The sequence below is a fragment of the Ursus arctos genome, unplaced genomic scaffold (genome assembly GCF_023065955.2).
Source record: "Ursus arctos isolate Adak ecotype North America unplaced genomic scaffold, UrsArc2.0 scaffold_8, whole genome shotgun sequence".
Lineage (NCBI taxonomy): Eukaryota > Metazoa > Chordata > Mammalia > Carnivora > Ursidae > Ursus > Ursus arctos.
Window position 1 is genome coordinate 11,199,799 of NW_026623100.1, and position 21,387 is coordinate 11,221,185.

At 40.8% G+C, this 21,387-nt stretch overlaps 1 protein-coding gene across 12 annotated transcripts in view; it reads right to left on the reverse strand.

Moving 5' to 3' along the window:
* VWA3B (von Willebrand factor A domain containing 3B) overlaps positions 1-21,387 on the reverse strand; it is a 215,316-nt gene that overhangs the window by 106,596 nt on the left and 87,333 nt on the right. For all 12 annotated transcript variants that reach the window (XR_007190847.2, XR_006408145.3, XR_006408143.3 and 9 more), the window contains 3 exons: positions 15,763-15,917; positions 9,135-9,273; positions 7,921-8,052 (listed from right to left, as the gene is read on the reverse strand). Coding sequence is in view for 9 of the 12 variants with exons in the window: in XM_044378496.3 (XP_044234431.2) it covers positions 7,921-8,052; positions 9,135-9,273; positions 15,763-15,917 (426 nt within the window). In the remaining 3 variants the exon portion in view is untranslated. The remainder of the gene's footprint in view (positions 1-7,920; positions 8,053-9,134; positions 9,274-15,762; positions 15,918-21,387) is intronic.

The following is a 21,387-nucleotide window of genomic DNA, read 5'->3' on the forward strand; positions in this document are numbered from 1 at the left end:
TTTGTAAATGAAATGGATTCCCTAATATCTCTTTCTTCAGTCTCATTGTTCGTGTATAGAAATGCAACTGATTTCTGAGCACTGATTTTGTATCCCGCCACATTACTGAATTGTTCTATGAGTTCTAGTAATTTGGGGATGGAGTATTTTGGGTATTCCATATAGAGTATCATGTCATCTGTGAAGAGAGAGAGTTTGACTTTTTCTTTGCCAATTTGGATATCTTTTATCCCTTTTTTTTTTCTTGGTGAGAACATTTCATTTTTTTAAATGTTTTTTTATTATATTATGTTAGTCACCATACAGTACATCCCTGGTTTTTGATGTAAAGTTCGATGATTCATTAGTTGCGTATAACACCCAGTGCACCATGCGATATGTGCCCTCCTTACTAACCATCACCAGCCTATCCCATTCCCCACCCCCCTCCCCTCTGAAGCCCTCAGTTTGTTTCTCAGAGTCCATGGTCTCTCATGCTTCATTCCCCCTTCTGATTACCCCCCCTTTCTTTATCCCTTTCTTCCCCTACCGATCTTCCTAGTTCCAATGTTCCATAGATGAGAGAAATCATATGATAATTGTCTTTCTCTGCTTGACTTATTTCACTTAGCATTATCTCCTCCAGTCCCGTCCATGTTGCAGCAAATGTTGAGAACTCGTTCTTTCTGATAGCTGAGTAATATTCCATTGTATATATGGACCACAACTTCTTAATCCAGTCATCTGTTAAAGGGCATCTCAGTTCCTTCCACAATTTAGCTATTATGGACAATGCTGCTATGAATATTGGGGTGTATATGGCCCTTCTCTTCACTACGTCCGTTATTTTTGGGGTAAATACCCAGTAGTGCAATGGCTGGATCATAGGGTAGCTCAATTTTTAACTTTTTAAGGGACCTCCACACTGTTTTCCACAGTGGCTGTACCAACTTGCATTCCCACCAACAAGACAGGAGGGATCCCCTTTCTCCACATCCTCTCCAACATTTGTTGTTTCTTGTCTTGTCCATTTTTGCCATTGTAACTGGCGTAAGGTGGTATCTTAGTGTGGTTTTGATTTGAATTTCCCTGATGGCTAATGATTTTGAACATTTTTTCATGTGTCTGTTAGCCATTTGTATGTCATCATTGGAAAAGTGTCTGTTCATATCTTCTGCCCATTTTATGATTTGTTTATTTGTTTCTCGCGTATTGAGTTTGAGAAGTTCTTTGTAAATCTTGGATACCAGTCTTTTATGTGTAGCATCATTTGCAAATATATTTTCCCATTCTGTGGGCTGCCTCTTAGTTTGTTTTTTTTTTTTTTTTTTTTTGACTGTTTCCTTGGCTGTGCAGAAACTTTTGATCTTGATGAAGTCCCACAAGTTCATTTTACCTTTTGTTTCTCTTGCCTTTGAAGATGTGTCATGAAAAAGGTTGCTTTGGCCGATGTCGTAGAGGTTGCTGCCTATGTTCTCCTCTAGGATTTTGATGGATTCCTGTCTCACATCGAGGTCTTTCATCCATTTGGAGTTTATCTTTGTGTATGGTGTGAGATAGTGGTCAAGTTTCATTCTTTTGCATGTAGCTCTCCAATTTTCCCAGCACCATTTATTGAAGAGACTATCTTTTTTCCACCAGATGTTTTTTCCTGCTTTATTAAAGATTAGTTGCCCAAAGAGCCGAGGGTCCATTTCTGGGTTCTCTATTCTTTTCCACTGGTCTATGTGTCTGTTTTTGTGCCAGTACCATGGTGTCTTTGTGATCACAGCTTTGTAGTACAGCTCAAAATCCGGCATTGTGATGCCCCCAGCTTTGTTTTTCCTTTTCAACAGTTCCTTGGAGATTCGGGGCCTTTTCTGTTCCCATACAAATTTAAGGACTATTTGTTCTAGTTCTTTGAAAAATGTCCTTGGTATTTTAATCGGGATAGCACTGAAAGTGTAGATTGCTCTGGGTAGCATGGACATTTTAACTATGTTAAATCTTCCGATCCATGAGCATGGAATATTTTTCCATCTTTTTGTGTCTTCTACAATGTCTTTCAAGAGTGATTTATAGTTTCTAGAATATAGATCCTTTAATTCTCTGGTTAAGTTAATTCCAAGGTAACGTACGGTTTTTGGTGCTATTGTAAATGGGATGGATTCCCTAATTTCTCTTTCTTCAGTCTCATTATTCGTGTATAGAAATGCAACTGATTTCTGCGCACTGATTTTGTATCCTGCCACATTACTGAATTGCTCTATAGCTTCTAATAGTTTGGGAGTGGATTCTTTTGGGTTTTCCGTATAGAGTATCATGTCATCTGTGAAGAGAGACATTTTGACTTCTTCTTTGCCGATTTGGATACCTTTTATCCCTTTTTGTTGTCTGACCGCTGTTGCAAGGACTTCTAGTCCTATGTTGAATAATAGTGGTGAGAGTGGGCATCCTTGTCGTGTTCCTGATCTTAAGGGAAAGGCTTCCAGCTTTTCCCCATTGAGAATGATATTTGCCATAGGCTTTTCATAGATGGTTTTTATGAGATTGAGGAATGTACCCTCTATCCCTACACTCTGAAGGGTTTTAATCAGGAAAGGATGCTGTATTTTGTCAAATGCTTTTTCTGCATCTATTGAGAGGATCATATGGTTCTTGACTCTTTTCTTGTTGATATGATCTATCACACTGATTGATTTGCGAATGTTGAGCCACACTTGCATCCCAGGGATGAATCCCACTTGGTCCTGATGGATAATCCTTTTAATGGACTGTTGGATCCTATTAGCTAGGATCTTGTTGAGAACTTTAGCGTCTGTATTCATCAGGAATATCAGTCTGTAATTCTCCTTTTGATGGGGTCTTTGCCTGGTTTGGGAATCAAGGTAATACTGGTCTCATAGAATGAGTTTGGTAGTTTTCCTTCTGTTTCTATTTTTTGAAATAGCTTCAGGAGAATAGGTATTATTTGTTCTTTGAATGTTTGGTAGAATTCCCCGGGGAATCCGTCAGGCCCTGGACTCTTGTTTTTGGGGAGGTTTTTGATCACTGCTTCAAACTCTTCATAATGAATAGGTCTGTTTAAATAATCAATTTCTTCCTGTGTCAGTCTTGGTAGTGTATAGGCTTCAAGGAAGGCATCCATTTCTTCCAGGTTGTTTAATTTATTGGCATAAAGTTGTTGATAAAAGTTTCTAATGGTCCTTCCTATTTCATTGGTGTTGGTCATGATCTCTCCCCTTTCATTCATAATTTTATTAATTTGGGTCCTTTCTCTATTCTTTTGAATAAGTCTGGCCAGTGGCTTATCGATCTTATTTATTCTTTCAAGGAAACAGTTTCTAGTTTTGTTGATCTACTCTACTGTGCTCCTGGTTTCTAATTCATTGATCTCTGCTGTAATCTCGATCAACTGCCTTCTCGTGTGTGGGTGAGGCCTGTTCTTCTGTTCTAGCTCCAGCTTCTTGAGGTGAGAATACAAAAACTGCATTTTAGAATTTTCTATTCTTTTGAGTGAGGATTAGATGGCTATGTATTTTCCCCTTAGGACTGCCTTTGCAGTGTCCCATAGGTTTTTGGACCGATGTGTTTTCATTTTCATTGGTCTCCAAAAATTGCTTAATCTCCTTCTTAATTACCTGGTTTACCCAATCATTCTTGAGCAGGATGGTTCTTAGTTTCCAAGTGTTTGAGTTTCTTCCAAATTTTTCCTTGTCATTGCATTCCAGTTTCAAAGTACTGTGGTCTGAGAATATGCAGGGAATAATCTCAGTCTTTTGGTATCAGTTGAGACCTGTTTTGTGACCTAGAACATGGTCTATTCTGGAAAGAGTTCCATGCACATTCGAAAAGAATGAGTATTTTCTTGTTCTTGGGTGTAGTGTTCTGTATATATCTATGAGGTCCATCTGTTCCAGTATGGCATTCAAAGCTCTTGTTTCTTTGTTGATTTTCTGCTTAGGTAATCTGTCTATTGCTGATAGTGGAGTACTGAGGTCCCCTACTATTAATGTATTTTTATCTATATGTCTCCTTATTGTGGTTAAGAGTTGGCTTGTGTATCTTGCTGCTCCGCTGGTGGGGACATAGATATTTATAATTGTCATATCCACTTGTTGGATACATCCTTTAAGAATAATATAGTGTCCTTCTGTATCTCTAACTACAGTCTTTAGTTTAAAATCTAATCTGTCTGATATGAAAATTGCTACCCCAGCTTTCTTTTGAGGTCCATTGGCATGAAAAATGGTTTTCCATCCCTTCACTTTCAGTCTGGATGTATCTTTAGGTTCAAAATGAGTCTTTTGTAGACAGCAAATGGATGGGTCATGTCTTTTTATCCAATCTACAACCTTGTGGCGTTTTATGGAAGCATTTAGGCCATTCACATTGAGAGTGATTATTGAGAGACATGATTTTAATGATGTCATGTTGCCTGTGAAGTCTTTGTTTCTATAGATTGTAAATTTCTGTTCTGTATCACTGTTGGGGTCTTTTATACTTTTATAGAACCCCCCTTAATATTTCTTGGAGGGCTGGCTTGGTGGTCACATATTCTTTCAGTTTCTGCTGGTCTTGGAAGGTCCTTGTCTCTCTGTCAATTCTGAATGACAGCCTTGCTGGATAAAGGATCCTTGGCTGCATGTTCTTCTCAGTTAGAGCTCTGAAAATACCATGCCAAACTTTCCTGGCTTGCCAGGTTTCTGTAGACAGGTCTGACGTTATTCTGATGTTCCTCCCTCTGAACATGAGAATTCTCTTCCCCCTGGCTGCTTTCAAGACTGTATCCTTGGATCTAATATTCGCGAATTGCACTATGATGTGACGTGGTGTGCATCTGTTCTCATTGATCTTGGGAGGGTTCCTCTCTGCCTCTTGGACACGAATGCTTGTTTCCTTTGCCAGATTAGGGAAGTTCTCAGCTACAATTTGTTCAAAAATATCTTCTAGACCTCTCTCTTTCTCCACCCCCTCGGGGATGCCGATGATTCTGACATTGGAACATTTCATTGAGTCAGTAATCTCCCATAATCTACATTCTTGAGATTGGATTTTTTTGAGCCAAGTTTCTGTTTTTACCTTCTCTTCTACCATCCCATCTTCCAATTCACTAATTTGTTCTTCTGCCTCATTTTCCCTGGCCGTCAGAGCATCTAGTTTAGACTGCGTTTGATTCATAGCATTTTTAATTTCTGCCAGATTCACTCTCATTTCCACCCTTAGAGATTCAATATTCTCGTTAATATTTTCATTAATATTTTTTTCAAGCCTACACATCATCTTGACCATTGTTACTCTGAACTCCATTTCTGACAATTTGGTTATATCCATATCCATTATTCTGTACTAGAGGCCATAGACTCTGTATCTTTTCTTTGTTGGAGGTTCCTCCTCCTCCTCATTCTGATGAGGAGAGGTTGTGGGGATGTACAGAGCCCAAATAATTGACCAGGACCAAAGCAATGTGCACTTGTTTTATAGGGACCTTAACAGAAGTGGGCTTCTTGATTTTTCAGCCTGCCTTCTGGGGGAGGGACCTGCTACGCTGATACTCAGGCAACCCTGTTGGAGTAGAGTTGCCCCATCCCCTGCGAGGGGGGATGGGGATGGGCACAATGTGAGCTGGTATTTCTGGGCTTTTGTTCTCTGGCGGCTTTCCCTGGCGGTTTTCTGTGCCTCTTCTGAGAGTCAGAGCATCAGTGGCCGTATCCTAGCCTCTGTCTCAGAACAGAGAGATCTCAGTCTGCTCTCCACTGAGATCTCCTGGCCACTTTAACTCTGTTTCTGTTGGTGCTGCTAAAATCCCCGCAGCGTCCTGGGTTGTGCACCCCATTGCCACTCTCCCAGCCCTCGCTTTCAGGGCTGGCATGTCTCTGTCCTTTGTGCTTCGAACACCGCCAGCCGCCCACATTTCCTGTGCGCGCTCCCGAGCTCTGTTTCAGTGTGGTTCACGCTTGCTCCAGAGCGCTGGTTTTCAGTCTGGTTGCGCGCGCGCTCCTGAGCTCCCGGTTTCAGTCTAGTTTGAGTGTGCGCTCCGGAGCTCCGGTTTTCAGTTTGGATGCGCGCCTGCTCCTGAGCTCCTGGTTTCAGTCTGATTCCGGTGAGTGCTCCGTAGCTCCGGTTTTCAGTCTGGCTGTGCGTGGGCTCCCGAGCTCCCAGTTTCAGTCTAGTTCAAGTGCGTGCTCCAGACCTCCAGTTTTCAGTCTGGTTGCACACGTGTTCCCAGGCTCACGGTCTCAGTCTGCTTTCTCTCGGGTGCCAGTCCAAGAGTCCGGCCCGCTCCCCAGTGCAGGTGACTACTGTTTCTCGGTGCCCGAGCGCGGTGGCTCCCTCCCCCTTCCGTTTATCTTCTGATATCTGTGCTCAGATTCATGGCTCCCCGCTTTGTACCTCAATACTCAGCACTGGAGATGTTCATTTGTAGAGATCCAGATGTACCTTCCGACGTCTCCGGCTGATTTCGTGGGTGTTCAGGATGATCTGGTAGATATCCAGCTCGATTCAGGGGACCAGCTGAAAAAAGGTCCCCTACTCCTCTGCCATCTTTTTCTGACACCCCCCCCCCCATGAAGATTTTTGAAGAGAACAGAATCATACTTTGATTTTTAGCCATTTAGATGACTCGTTCTATTCATTAGTGATTTTTGTATAAAGCAGCACCCCATTAATGTTTTTATCTAATGATATTACATATATAATATTTTCTTATGATGAACCCTAAATTAGTGGGCTCTGAATTAACTATTACATATAGTCTGTAAAAGGAGGGAGCATATATCTCAAGTAACTTCACTGGTTAAAACAGTAAATTTATCAAGTTGGGTATGAATCGAATATTCTTCCCCAGGATAAGGTGGCTAGTTAGATCAAGATCTTACAGGCATCATTATTTCTTGTACAATATATTTCTTCCTTCTCCCATTTTTTAAAAAACCAATCCCAAGGGAACTCTTGTATATCCCAATGACAGCAGCATAAGCAATAGTCAAGGAGTCCACTAATGTCCACTTGTGGCTTCCTGTCAAATCTGGGACTTAAAACGCAGGCACCAAACTATTTTAAAGATGTCTGTGGGGGGTGCCTGGGTGGCTCAGTCATTAAGCGTCTGCCTTTGGCTCAGGTCATGAAACCAGGGTCCTGGGATCAAGCCCTGGGATCGAGCCCTACATCAGGCTCCTTGCTCAGTGGGAAGCCTGCTTCTCCCTCTCCCACTCTCCCTGCTTGTGTTCCCTCTCTTGCTGTCTCACTCCCTGTCAAATAAATAAAATCTTTAAAAAAAAAGATGTTTGCGATCTACATCAGACTTTTTGAGAAGAGTCCTTAGTTTCAATTTTAGCGTTATCTCAAATATCTGGAATGCTATATGGTTCTGGGAAAAGAACTTTTTAAAAAATTAAGATAAGTTCAAGGCAAGAGAAAATTTAAGGAAAGGAAATTCCTTCCTAGTAGTCTGTATGAATGCCAAGAGGGGTAGCTTTAAAGTTCTCCAAGTAAAAGGCAGGCCTGAAGAATTTATTTCACTTTCTCACTGTATCTTGCTGCTGCCCTCTCCAGCTTCTCTCTGTGTGTTTCCACCAGTTCACCACTTTGGAACAAAACCCACTGTTAAAAATAGCTGCAATATATTATTTGAAACAATAATGAGGTTTCAGAAAGATCTCAAATACGAAGGTTTGAGTACAGAATAAATAAATTTTGAAATTTATCTTCATAAAGGGGCTGAGATCTGAGCCAAGGGCAGCTCTGGAGATGGTGCGTTGTGAAAAAAGTCTTATCTAAATGTTAAGATAGTGACTCATGAGCTGAGATTAATGTGACCATTGTAAACAAAATGAGTGTGTGAAACCCCTGCCATCTTGGCACTCAGAGACCTTTCTCAAGAATTTCCATGGCGTGAATTACCTCAGTAGGGGACCAAGTCAGGCTTCATCCCCCAGACCCAGCCTCCATCTTTCTTACCTGAATGTCTCTAACCCAGGACTGAGCTCCTCTCAAATTATCTTCATTGATTTCAACAAGTTTTTCCTGCCAGGCAACTGCTTGGGCATCAAACTGCACAAAATTGAATTTCCTTTTATATTTCAGCTGTTCCTGTAAGAGAAAATTATTATTTAACCCTAACAACACTCAGATGTTAGAAAAGGTTAAGACAGGTCATAGTTTGATAAATTCGATCACTATGATACCTATTTTTAGTTCTGAAAGCTAAAAATTACATTCGAGAGAGAAAATCTTTTCTAGTACAAAAAATATTTCAATAAAATTTACACGGTTTGGAGATTACACTTTTACAAATGTATATACATATGAATATATTATATATGTCCCATACATGCATAAGTTTTTATATATTATATGACATTAAATGTTGTTGTCTTTAATACCAGCATCGACGGTATACCGCATACTCACAGTCAATGCAATCTGCTTAAAGAAGAGACATCCAAAATGGTGTCATCGTTGTGGTAATCATGTTTTCGTGAAGGTTATTATTTGGTTACACATCTATTCACTTGCCTTCTACCAGCCCATATTTCTCCAACAGAGGTTTATCAAATGAAAACCTGTATTTCACACTTGCGAACACTCCCCACAATGCTCTTCTGTCTGTGGTAACACTCCCATTGTACCACTAATTAGTGACAGTACCAGGATACCCATCTGTAGGTGTGGGGACCAGGAATTAGGAAAGCAGTCGGCTTCAGGTCACACAACTCAGAGGCAGCATAGATAGAATAAGAACTAGAAGCTCCTAACCATCAGCCTACACTCCCCCCGCACATCAGTTCTGGGGCTGGTGCATGCAACACCACTAATAAATAATGGAAATCAAAATAAAAATGCTGAGCTGAAGAGCATCTGGGAAACAATGAAGATGTGTGCATCCCACAGATTTCAGGACAGAGGAAACCTGGAGCAGTGGACACTGAAACTCCCTTAGCAGCCCATGTGTTTACAGAAAGGACCATGCCCCAGGAAGGGTCTGCTTGCAAAGGAGAACTGATGATTCTCTAACTGGCAAAAAGGAGCTTTTCTCTAATGTGGCTTTCCTGTGGATGCTGAGTGCAAGCCTCGCCTGTGCACTTCTCATATCCAGTGCAGGTGAAGGCTGCTGCAGACGTGTTCATGATACAAAGGCCCCCAAAGCCATGCACCTGACAGCTCCATCTAACCTGTATAAACTGGATGATCTTGTCCTTCACCAAGTCCAGTTTGCTTTTCATCGAGTGAGATGTATCAATGAGGACATAGACGCAATCATCACGTACTTTTCCAAAGAGGATTTGACTTCTATCCTGGAGCCACTTAATCCTAGACAGGAAATAGGTTAAAAGTGAATTTTTAGAGCCTGTGGGCAATGTCAGCATCTTCCTAAGAACTTAATAATACATCTACAGAGGCCAAGCTGTGCTATATTGGTTATGCACAATCTTCTGTGAGTGGATTACTCACTTGGAGGGTTTTCGGTGGAAAATCCTACATTTGGGCTGGCTCCCTTGCCACCAAACCCCTCCACTTCTCCATCATCAATCCAAGTAAAACAGAACTAGGAAAATCAATAGGACAGAAAAATAAACCCAATACTGGGTTCCAAAGCCAAAAGTAAATTACTTCCTGTCGTCTGATAGTTTGAATCTCTCAGCTATGACTTCAGACCACTTGTTCTTTTAACCCTGCTGACTTGACCCTGACAGTCAAGTTAGTAATGCCAGCATATTCCTGAAGCTTCAGTGAAGCTTATGGACAATATCAAGCAACCCCAGATCCCTATAATAACTAAGCATCAGAAAGTTGTATGAGCAGGACTGCTTCTGTGATTGGGACTCAGGGTCCCATAACAGGATGTAAATGGAGTTCACAGCCTCAGCCAAGACCTGGAGGAGGGGGTAGGGCAAATGGAAAAAATACCTGAAACTGAGTTCAGAGTTCACCAAGCCTAGGCAACTAGACTTTGTAGGGCAAAATAATGCAGAAGAGGTTGCTGCATAAAAGCAGAGAGGGTGGGGAGGAATGGAGAAAGAGAGAGGGGGAAAAAAGGGAGGGACAATGGGCTCTGGCCATCTGCAGAGAGTGCTCTAAAGAGTTTGGCTAAGTAATGATCAGGGCATACATGTGAAGAAACTACTAAAGCTAAGGAACAAACCACCATAACGGAGTAAGTAGACCAACACCTGAGAGCTTACACAGAGCTACTTCATCCTCCAAACAACCAGAGTGGGAAAGCCTCCTTAATACATGGGACATCAAGTAGAGTCCTTATAATGGTATTGCCTTAGTGGTAGGACCAAATTAGCCCTGGACTAAAGGCTGCCCTAGACATTACTTGCTCTTAAAAGCAAGCCCCAGTGATTCCAAGGAACATAACTGCATCATAGAATATGTATTTTAAAATACAGCAAAATCCAGTACCCAAGAACGTAAAATTCAAAATGTCTGCATTCCAGTAAAAAATTACCAGCCATACAAAGAAGCAGGAAAATATGACCCATAACCAGAAGAAAAACAGATCAACAGAAACAGACCCTAAAATAACTAAAATGCTGGAATTAGTAGAAAAGGATGTTACACAGCTATGATAAACATAATTCATACGTTCAGCAAGGTAAAGTATAAGCAGAACAAGGACAGAAATGGAAAATATGAAAGGAAACTTACAGAGATGTACAATTACCAAAATAAAAAATACACCACATGGTATTAACAGACATTACACTAGCAGAAGATCAGGGAACCTTAAGAAAGACATTGCAACAGGAAGCAATTTAAAATGAAACAGAGAGAGAAAAAGCCTTAAAAAAATAGAGAATAAGCAACCCATGGAACAATATCAAGGAGTCTAACATGTATAGAAACTAAGAAAAAGGAGAAAGAGGAAAACAGAAAAAATATTTGGAGAAATATGGCCAAATGTTTCCAATTTTGATAAAACAATATACCCATATATGCAAGGAGCTCAAAGAACTTAGAAGAAAAATGAAAAAAATTTTTAAAAAACACCAACACACATCATAAAAAATAATTTGAAATCCAACAATAAAGATTTTAAAAAAGCACCCAGAGACAACATAAAAATAATGGAGGAGTTTTCATCATAAATCAAGCAAGCCAAAGGACAATGGAGAAATATTTTTAAAGTACTGAAATGTAAAACTGTAAACCTACAATTCTATATAAAGCAAAACAAAAAAAAATCTTCTAAAAGTAAATTAGAGTCTTTCAGACTAAAACAGCTGAGGTAATTCATTACCAAGAGACCAGCCCTAGGATCTATACAAAAGAATAAAGAGCCACAGAAATATCAAATATGTGGATAAATAGAAAATATATTAATTCTCATTTTAAATCTATTTATATGACAATTGATTATAATGTATTGTGAGTTTATCATATATGAAAATAAAGTGTAGGACAAAAATAAAAAAGACAGAAGGGGCAATGGAAGTTGTAAGATTTTTATGATATAGAAGAAGTGAAATATTATTTGAAAGTAGACTGTGGTAAGTTAAAGATATATACTATAAATGCTAAAGCTATCACACACACAACAAAACAAAATAGAGAGGTAGAGTTTATAAGCCAACCGTCGAGATAAGATGGAATCATAAAAAATACTCCAACAAAAGAAGGTAGAAGAGTAAAAAGGGAACAAACAGGTGAGACAAAAAACAAACACCAAGATCTTAGATTTAAATCCTACCAATAACCACATTAAATGGAAATGATCTTAATATTCCAATTAAAAGGCAGAGATTAGAAATGGCTATTACCAAAATGATAAGAGATAACAAGTGTTGGCCAGGTTGCGGAAAAAAGGGAGCCCTCATGCACTGTTGGTGGGAATGCAAATTGGTGCAGCCACTATGGAAAACAGTACGGAGGTTCCTCAAAAATTAAAAATAGAAGGAGTGCCTGGGTGGCCTAGTCAGTTAGGCATACAACTCTTGGTTTTAGCTCAGGTCATGATCTCAGGGTCATGAGATCAAGCCCTATGTCAAGTCTCCACGCTCAGCATGGAGTCTGCCTGAGATTCTCTCTTCTTCTCCCTCTGTCCCTCATGCTTGTGCACTCTCCCTCTCTCTCTCTCTCTCTAAAATAAATAAATAAATACACTTAAAAATAATAGAAATACCACACAATCCAGCAATTCTGCTTCTGGGTATTTATCCAAAAAAGACACCACTAACTTGGAAAGATATATGCACCCCTATGTTTACTGCAGCATTATTTATAAGAGCCAAGATATGGAAACAACCCAAGTGTCCATCCATAGATGAATGGATAAAGAAGATGTGGTATATACATACAGTGGAATACCATTCAGCCATAAAAAAGAATGAAGTCTTACCATTTTCAACGACATGGATGGACCTAAGTGAGATGAGTCAGATAGAGAAAGACAAAGACCATTATCTCTCTTATATGTGGAATCTAAAGCAAATAAAATGAAAACAAAAAATAAGTTCATAGATACAAAGAACAAACATTGGTGGTTGCAAGAGGCACGGTGGGAAAAATGGGTGAAAGGAACCAAATGATTAAAAGAAACAAACCAAAAAAAAACCAAACCAGGGGTTGGGGAGGGGAAAATGGTAGCTTTTAGGATCTTTTATCTCTAGTATTTAAAATTTTGTGATGATGCATCCTGGATGGCTCTTTATTACTCATTTTCTAGACATTCCTTGCAACTTTCTTTTGATTTGGAAACACTGGTCTTACAGTTCTGAAATTTTTTCTTGTGGGACCTTCCCTTCATTTTATACATGTCCATAAGCTATCTATCTGTATGTATGCATGTATGTTAACATCTACCATGGAATGCTTGTGTTCTGCTTTCTGAGAGACTGCTTTCATCTTCCAGCTTTCCCATTGAAGAGTTTTTTTTTTTTAAGATTTTATTTACTTGTCAGAGAGAGAGCACAAGCAGGGGGAGCAGCAGGCAGAGGGAGAAGCAGGCTCCCTGCTGAGCAAGGAATCTGATGTGGGATTCGATCCCAGGACCCATGACCTGAGCCGAAGGCAGAAGCTTAGCCAACTGAGCCACCCAGATGTCCCTGAATAGTTCATTTTGGCTATCATATTTTGGAGAGCTCTTGTAATTCTTAATATCTATCTATCTATCTATCTATCTATCTATCTATCTATCTATCTATCTACATAACAATCTTTACCAACTTTCTGAGTGTGGTATTTTTTATCTGTCTGAGATTAATAGGTTGGTTTTCTCCAGGTTTTTTTTTAAATCCCTACATTATCTTTGTTTGCTTGTCTGTTTGTTTGTTTCTGAGAACAATATGGAGCTTAAGAAAAAGGCAGCGATGGTCAGATTGGATTTAAAAAACAATACCCACATATGTTCTATCTATAAGAAACTTATTTCAATATAAGACACAAACAGGTAAAGGTAAAAAAAATAGAAAAAAGATAAACCATGCAGAAAATGATCAAAAGCAAGCTGGAGCAGCTCTACTGATGTCAGACAAAGCAGATTTCAGAACAAGGAATACTGCCAGAGATAAAAAGGGACATTTCATAATAATGAAGGCGTTGTTTTATCAAAAGGACATAACAACCCTAAGTGTACATGCACGTACAAATAGAGTTACAAAATACATAAAGGAAAAAATGACAGAATTGAAAAAAGAATGGGCAAATCCACAACCATAGCTGGAGATTTCAACACTCTTCTCTCAACAATTTATAGAACAATTAAAAAAAAATAAGTGATAACATGGAAGACCAAAAGAAACTCTCAGTCAACTTGAACTGAGATATTTATTGTACATTCCACCCAACAAAAGCAGATCGTGTAGCTTTTCTTCATATTCTGGGCCACAAAACAGGTCTCTATAAGAACTGAAATCATACAGTATCCCTCTGTCCATAATGAAATTAAAAGCTATCAGGAAAATCCACAAATACCTGAAAAATAAACATTATTTCTAAATAACCTTTGCTCAAAGAAGAAATTATAAGGGAAATTCAAAAACATTTTTAAGCGAATAATTTGTGAGAGGCAACGACAGCAGTATCAGAAGAAAATTTAAATGGTTATATTAGAAAGAAAGAAAGGTCTCATATTAGTGATCTAAGCATCCATCTTAAGAAACTTAAGCCCAAACTAATGAGAAAGAAAGAAATAATAAAGAGTAGTAATCAATGGCACAGAAAGGGGAAAACTATACAGAGAAAAACCCCACTGAAACCAAAAACTGGTTCTTTGAAAAGATCAATAAAATGGATAACCTCCAGGGGCAGCTGGGCGGCTCAGTTGCTTACACAACTGCCTTTGGCTCAGGTCATGATTCCAGGATCCTGGCATCGAGCCCCGCATTGGGCTCCCTGCTCAGTGGGGAACCGGCTTCTCCTTCTCCCTCTGCCACTCCCCCTGCTTGTGCTTTCCTGCTCTCTATCAAATAAATAAATAGAATCTTTAAAAAAAGAGAAAAGAATCTGTTTCTTGCTTTAAAAAAATAAAAGGGATAACCTCCAGCAGACTGACAATAAAGATGACATCAGTTACTAACATCAGTTCTATGCACATGTGAAGAAATCGAATACATACTTAAAAACCTCCACAAAGAGAACTCCAGGCCCAGATGGCCTCAGTGATGAATTCTACAAACATTTAAGGGAGAGATGGTACCAACTTTCCACAAAGACTTCTGGAAAACAGAAGAGCGGAGAGAATTTCCCAACAACCCCTGATACCTGGGGGGTAGAGAGGGACAAACAGACCTGACAGGGACCAAGTGGAGTGTCTTTTAAACAGCATCCTTTTTCCCAGGTCTGAAACACAAAATACTCTCCCCAAAAGTCAGCCCCAAAACCATTAGCAGAGAAAACTCCAGAAACGATTATTATTTGTTCTGAGTTACCCATCACCAGCTGGGTTTTGAGAAACTGGGGCTATGAAGAGCTCATAGAAGAGCAGACAGGGATCTGCAGCTTGTGATTTTTTAACAGAAAACATGGAAGGATGGAGGGGGCGCTCATTTTCACCTGGCTACTTCAGGTTGGCCTATACTCATTAGATTTAGTATCTAATCCAATCCATAGAGCATATTTAAAAATGGCATTATTACTCCCACTTTATAAATGAAGAAAAGGATGCACAAAGACATTAACTAACTTGCCCGGGGTCACACAGCAAGTGGAAGAGCTGGTATTAGAATCCAGCTCTACCTGACCTCAGAAGCCATGCACATAAATGGATTTGGTCTTTGTGGTCTAAAGCTGTCCTCTGCCATCAGGGAGGTGAAAGCATTAGGGTAGATCATCCCCACGGGGCTGATGCTGAGGTCACAGCATTAGTACATCAGCTGCATTAGCACTGGAAGACTTGAAGAACCAGCAGGGTTGAGAGGGATCTGTGAAGTTCTTTTTAGCTGCATATATATTATCCCATTGTATTCAAATACTTCACAACATTGTTAAAACTTGCCTTGAAAGAGTCCAGAGAACAGGGGTAATACAACCTGCAGTATATCTATGGCCCACAAAAAATGCAAGACATGAGCTGAAGAATTCCTTAGCCTCCTATGGTGATATGCAACCAACATAACCACCTTTGCTTGCTGTTTTTAAGAGTCTGCACTGGCATCAAGGCAGCTTGGAATTGGATCCAAATATCCCCCTTTATTGTTAACAACAAGGCCACCAGCAAGCGATCAATCAGATGGCAACCCTGACTTAGCAGTGTTAATTGACTGTTTCTCACAGTTAAGCTTTTACGAAGAGGTCAAGTAGATTTGAATTTCAAGAGAGATTAAACTACTTATACCCTTCTGCAAATATACCAACCTCCTCTGAATCTGGGCAAGGACTGTGTGGATTCTCTCACTGTACCATGTACACTTCTCCTTGGTAATGCAGACGTGGACTAAGCTCCCATCCTTCCAGGGAGCATGGACAAATCTACTGCAGTATTTTGCATGGACTGTCTTCTTGTTGGTCTCCTAAGGAAAAGACAAAGGACAGAAGCCACTCAGACCATTCAAGGTCATCTCCAGATGGTATCCCATCTCTGCCTTATTTATACAGCTCTTAGCACTCATTCCCATGGTAAAATCATTCAACTGTTGGTTCAACAAAACATGTACTGGGGCCTGCTCTATGTAGAGCCCTGTGCCAGGTGTCATGCACGATGGTCAGAAAGACATGTGCAATCCCATCTGCGCCCCAGAGAAGATGTTTCCAGCAGGGAAACACACACATGCACACGCGTGTGCACGCGTGCACACACACACTCACACAGTTAGTAAGGCTGGGTTGAGACAATAATAACTGGGCAATCTGGCAAAGAAGAAAGCATCCTCATGGATTAGAGGGTCAGGAAGACTATCTAGAGAAGGTGGGACTTGAGATTCACATAAAACATCTTTCCATTGTTACTCCCAGCTCCAAATGAAAAAAAAATAGCCAAGAACCCCCATTCCACACCTCGCGCCCTCTACTGGTACATACAAAACTGGTCTGAGGACAATGGCTTCCCACATAGAGCTCACCCAACCAATTTATGAGTTTATCAAGCAGGACAAAAAGCCACCAGCAATACAACTCTGTAGGCAGCAGCAATACAATCCATAAGCAAAGACCAAATTCCTGCCTTTGTGGAGCTCACATTACAGGGGAAGAGCTAGATAATAAACAATTACACAGAAGGTCAAATGATGACAAATGCTACAGAAGAAAATAGAGAACAGGGGACAGGAGAAGGAAGAAGTTAAAACCTGAAAAAACAAAGCCCTAAAGAGAAGAATAAATATGAGACCAGCAGAAACAAGGAGTGTAGCCATATGGAGGTCTGGGGGGGGAAGTCTGAGGACACAGCAAGTGCAAAAGCCCTGGGGTAAGAGTAAGAGTCTGCCTAGCATATTGTAGAATTTTAGGAAGGTTGGTATAGTCGAACCAGAGTGAGCTGGGGAAGGAGTAAGATGAAGCTAGAGCAATATGAGGAGGAGGGCCAGAAGCAGACTCCATAAAGTCTACTAGCTGATGGAAGGGACTCTGGCTTCTCCTCTGAGTGAAAAAGGAACTACCTAAGGGCTTTAACATGAGAAGTGACACATTTTTTAAAATTAAGATATGAGTGGCATATAAGATTATATTATATATACAATATGATTTGACATATGCATATAGTACAAAATGATTACCACAATAAATTTAGGTAACACCACCACACAGTTGCGAATTTTTTTCTTAGGATGATCTATCTATTTTAAGTTCTACTCTCTTAGACAACTGACATGATTTATAGTTTTAAGTTTTATTTTTTATTTTAAAACTTAATTATAAAAATATCATTTCAAAGAATACTGTGGTAGGACGCTTGAGTGGCTCAACTGTCTAAGTGTCCAAGTTTCAATTTTAGCTCAGGTCTTGATCTCAGGGTCGCGAGTTCAAGCCCTGCATTGGGCTCCATGCTAGACATGGAGCTGACTTAAAAAATAAATAAATTAGTAAAGGATATTGTGGTTACTCTGTTGAGAATAGACTGTAGAGAGTCAAGGGCAGAAGCAGGGAGTCAGGAGATCTGTTAGGTGGCATGGACAAGGGGTAGTTCGAGAGTGGTGAGAAGTGGCCAGATTCTGAATTATAGACATTATGAAGATAGAACTAACAGCATTTAATGAGAGGTCAGATGTGGGTATGAGAGAAAGGAGAGGACTTAAGGAATGACTCTACGGTTTTCAGCCCAGAGAACTATAAAAATGGAGTTGCAATGAATTGATGGGAGGAAGATTATGGAAGAGTAGCCTTGAAGGGGAAGATCTGGACCTGACTGGTGTGGTAGGTTCAAGGTGCCTATCAGACATCCCAGTGACATGGCAAGTAGTTAGGTGGAGTTGAGGGAAGGACTCAGGGCTGGAGATTCAAATGTGGAAGTCACCAGCATGCACACAGTATTAAAAGCCATAGGACTGGATGAGATCATGTAAAGAATGGTCACAGAGAGAAGAGGTCTGAGGACTGCACCTTGAGGCCCTTCAGCATTTAGAGGCTGGGAACCTGGGAAAGAAGAAACAAAGAACACTGACAATAAACAGTCGGTGGTTGGAAAACAGGACAGTATGTTCTCTGCAAGCAAAAGAAGTTCAAGGAAGTAACCAACGATATCAGATGTTGACAGTAGGTCAAGTAAGAGCAAGACTGAGAACTGACGGCTGGCTTTAGCAATTCAGGTATCCCTGGAAAGAGTGGGTTTTGGTGGAGAGGGGGCCTTGCCCAATTGGAGTGCATTCATGAAGGCATGGGAAAACTGCAAGACTGGAGAAAGGGAACGTATGGAACTCTTGAGGAGTTGAATTCTAAAGAAGAGCAGAGGAATGAGGCAAATGAGGTAGAACCAGAGGTAAATATGGGGGTCAAAAACTGTTTTTATATAGAGAGAAAGTGCAAGTGGGGAGCAGGGGAGGGGTAGAGGGAGAAAGGGAGTGAAAAATCTCAAGCAGGCTCCATACCCAGGGCTCCAGCTCATGACCCCAAGATCATGACCTCAGCTGAAATTAAGAGTTGGATGCTTAACCAACTAAGCCACCCAGGTGCACCAAAAAACTGTATTTTTAAGATGTGAGGAAGAACACCATGTTTGTGTGCTGGTGGGAAAGATCCAGAAATGAGAACAATATTGATGATATAGAAAGGGGGAGAATGAGTGGATACGGAATAAGGATCAGTGCACACATTGAGGGGTTGGTCTTAGACAAAAGTGGGGACAATTCAGCCATCCTAGAAGAAATAAGGGTAGAACATATAGGTGCAAATGCTGGGGGATTTGTAGATATGAGGTGGGTGTTCATGGATGTTCACTGCAATGTTCAACGAAATGGGAAGCAAAGGTCACTTGCTGAGAGTGAGCAAAGAGGAGAAGATATTTGAAGTCTGAGGAGAAAAGAATAGACATCTTGGAGAATGAGCAACTAAGTGGATTGGAAAAGCACAGGAGGACTGGTGGCAGCACAAGAGATCCGCGTGAAGTTAGAGGTTAGGAATTTAAAGGGAAGCCAGGCACTGCAGCTGTGCTTTTCTCCGATTTCTTCTGATGCAGTCATCTGCACAGCTATAAGGCAGAAAAGGCTGACAGCTGAATTTAACCAGGATTGGGGTTTCACAAATGAGCACAATAATGTAAGAGAGGGAAAGTAGTTGAACATGTATGACAGGGACAAAAGGATAGAGAACAGGGAGCAGAAACAACAAAATGTATAATCCCAGTGGGGTTGAAAGATTGGAATTAGGGTGTAGAGGAAATGACCTTAAAAAAAGAGGTCGGAAGTGGGACGTTTGGAATTGATTATGTGGTTATGATGGCAGCGTTATTTGTAATGACAAGATCAGGGGATGCCTGTGGCAAGGGTGGTAGAGAGGGGGCATAGGAGGAAGTCTCTGGAGAAGAGGAGGTCAGAGAAATGAAAGTTCGGGTTGTGGGGAGGGTCATTTTCATGGGATTGACATTAAAAATGGCTGGAGCCAGTGACAGCATGCCAGAAGCTATAATCTTCAATTACTGATGGGGATGACCTGGGGCTCAGAAGATGTCAGCTACAGGTGGTGCCGTGGGTGGTACATTCTGATGACATGGGAAGAAGGAGGGAGAATGATCAAGAAACAGCAATGAGGAATGAGGCTACCACTCACCTCTCCCCCCTGCAAGGTCCAAGGCGAATGAGAGAGAAACCAGGGTCCTCAAGAGAGAATCCAGACAAGCAGGCGAATGGAACACTGCAGGGCCCTTGCGGTAGTAGGGGTACTGACAACTTCTAGTGCCAGAGGGCACAGTGGAGGGAATTTAGGAGGCAAGGAGGAATGGAGGAGGCTCAGAAAAGGGATGTCAGAGCCACACAGGGATGAGAACTGGGAGGTCTGGTGCTGATTGATGTGAACAGGGTTGCAGGGCATGAGATTAGTCCTGATGTTCCCAAGACAGGCACCGGGGGAATCACATCTCAGGCACAACACAAGGATGGAAGGAGAAAGATGTCCTCTCTTGTTCTCACCATGTTCTTGCTACACAAGAGTTCTCCCCATTCTCCAGCCTGTCACATGGCCTTTTCCAGCTGTGCCTTATGTGCTTCCAGATGGAAACTCACCAGACCATATGTTACACGAATGCAGGTGTCAGACAGCAGAGTGTCAGAATGGGAAAAGCGCAGTGTGAGGGCCCAGCAGATAGAAGTTGAAACCCTGCCGTCTCATGGCCAACCTCTCAGAGGCCCTGCGACTTTGTCTTCTTGTGTATGCTATGAGTGCACAAATATTCACCTTATGTGTAAAACACACAGGCATTCCATAAATGCTCATTTCTGATTGACAACGTTCGCAATTAAAAAAAAAAAAAAGAAGGAAGGAAGGTACCATCTACTGGGCATTGCCTAAGTGCCAGGCACTGTGCTCAGACATGCATTTTTTAATTTGGACTTTACACCACTCATTTTATCGATGTGGAAGGTAAGACTCAAACAGTTAAATTATTTGCTCAGCATCTCCTAATTAGTAACTGGAGAAGTAGCATTTGCACGCGGGTCTTCTTACTCCAAATCCAGACCACACAGCCTGACACCTAGTTAGAGGAATAAAATGGTGAGACTGGAGTGGGTCTGTGAACATCAAGGCTGGCTTTGTGCACAAGCAGCATAAGCACCTATGAATGCAATGTGACTTAAGGGGTGCCCCAAATATTAGGTTGCTAGACTTTGCCTGAAACCCTTTACCTGGAAATGCATTTTTGTTTCTTCCTCATACCTGCTCATCCATCTTAGAAACACCACACAGCAAGGACTTTTTGGTCACTTATTTCTCAGTGTAAACACGTTTCCTGGATCCATCCCTACAAACCAGTTTTTATAGTTCAAAGTTTAGGGGGTCCTGCCCAGTGGGAATTTGGGGGAACCCTAAATAATCAACTTATTTCACAGCTTCAGTTACTCCCTACCTCACACGCATCACAAATTTAGGTGTAAATCCAGTTTCAGATATGTAGCCCCAAATACTGAAAATAGTCCCTTTTTTATCAATATCTGTGAGTGAAGATAGCTGTACTGTACACTTCTCAACTTCTATATTATTTTTAGCACAAGAAAATTGATAAAATTCCCCATTTAGAAGCCAGACTCTTCAAACTGTCCCTGTAAGATTTCATTCAAAATCGTCAAGAAAGAGTAAGGAGAAATCAGTTTTAGAGATGGGCTTAAACATACCACATCATCACCAGCTCACAGTAAGCTATGTTTAAATTGACAGGGATTGATATTTTTAAATATTCAGGGCCTAATGTATTTTAAAAACGAAAATCTAGTTACATACGATTTCCTGAACTAATAACATTACTGAATAATGACTACAAAATCAGAAAACTGTGCTGGGGGAGGAAACCCACAAATGAGATTTCCCTGCAACATGGCAATTACTCAGCATCCTGGTACA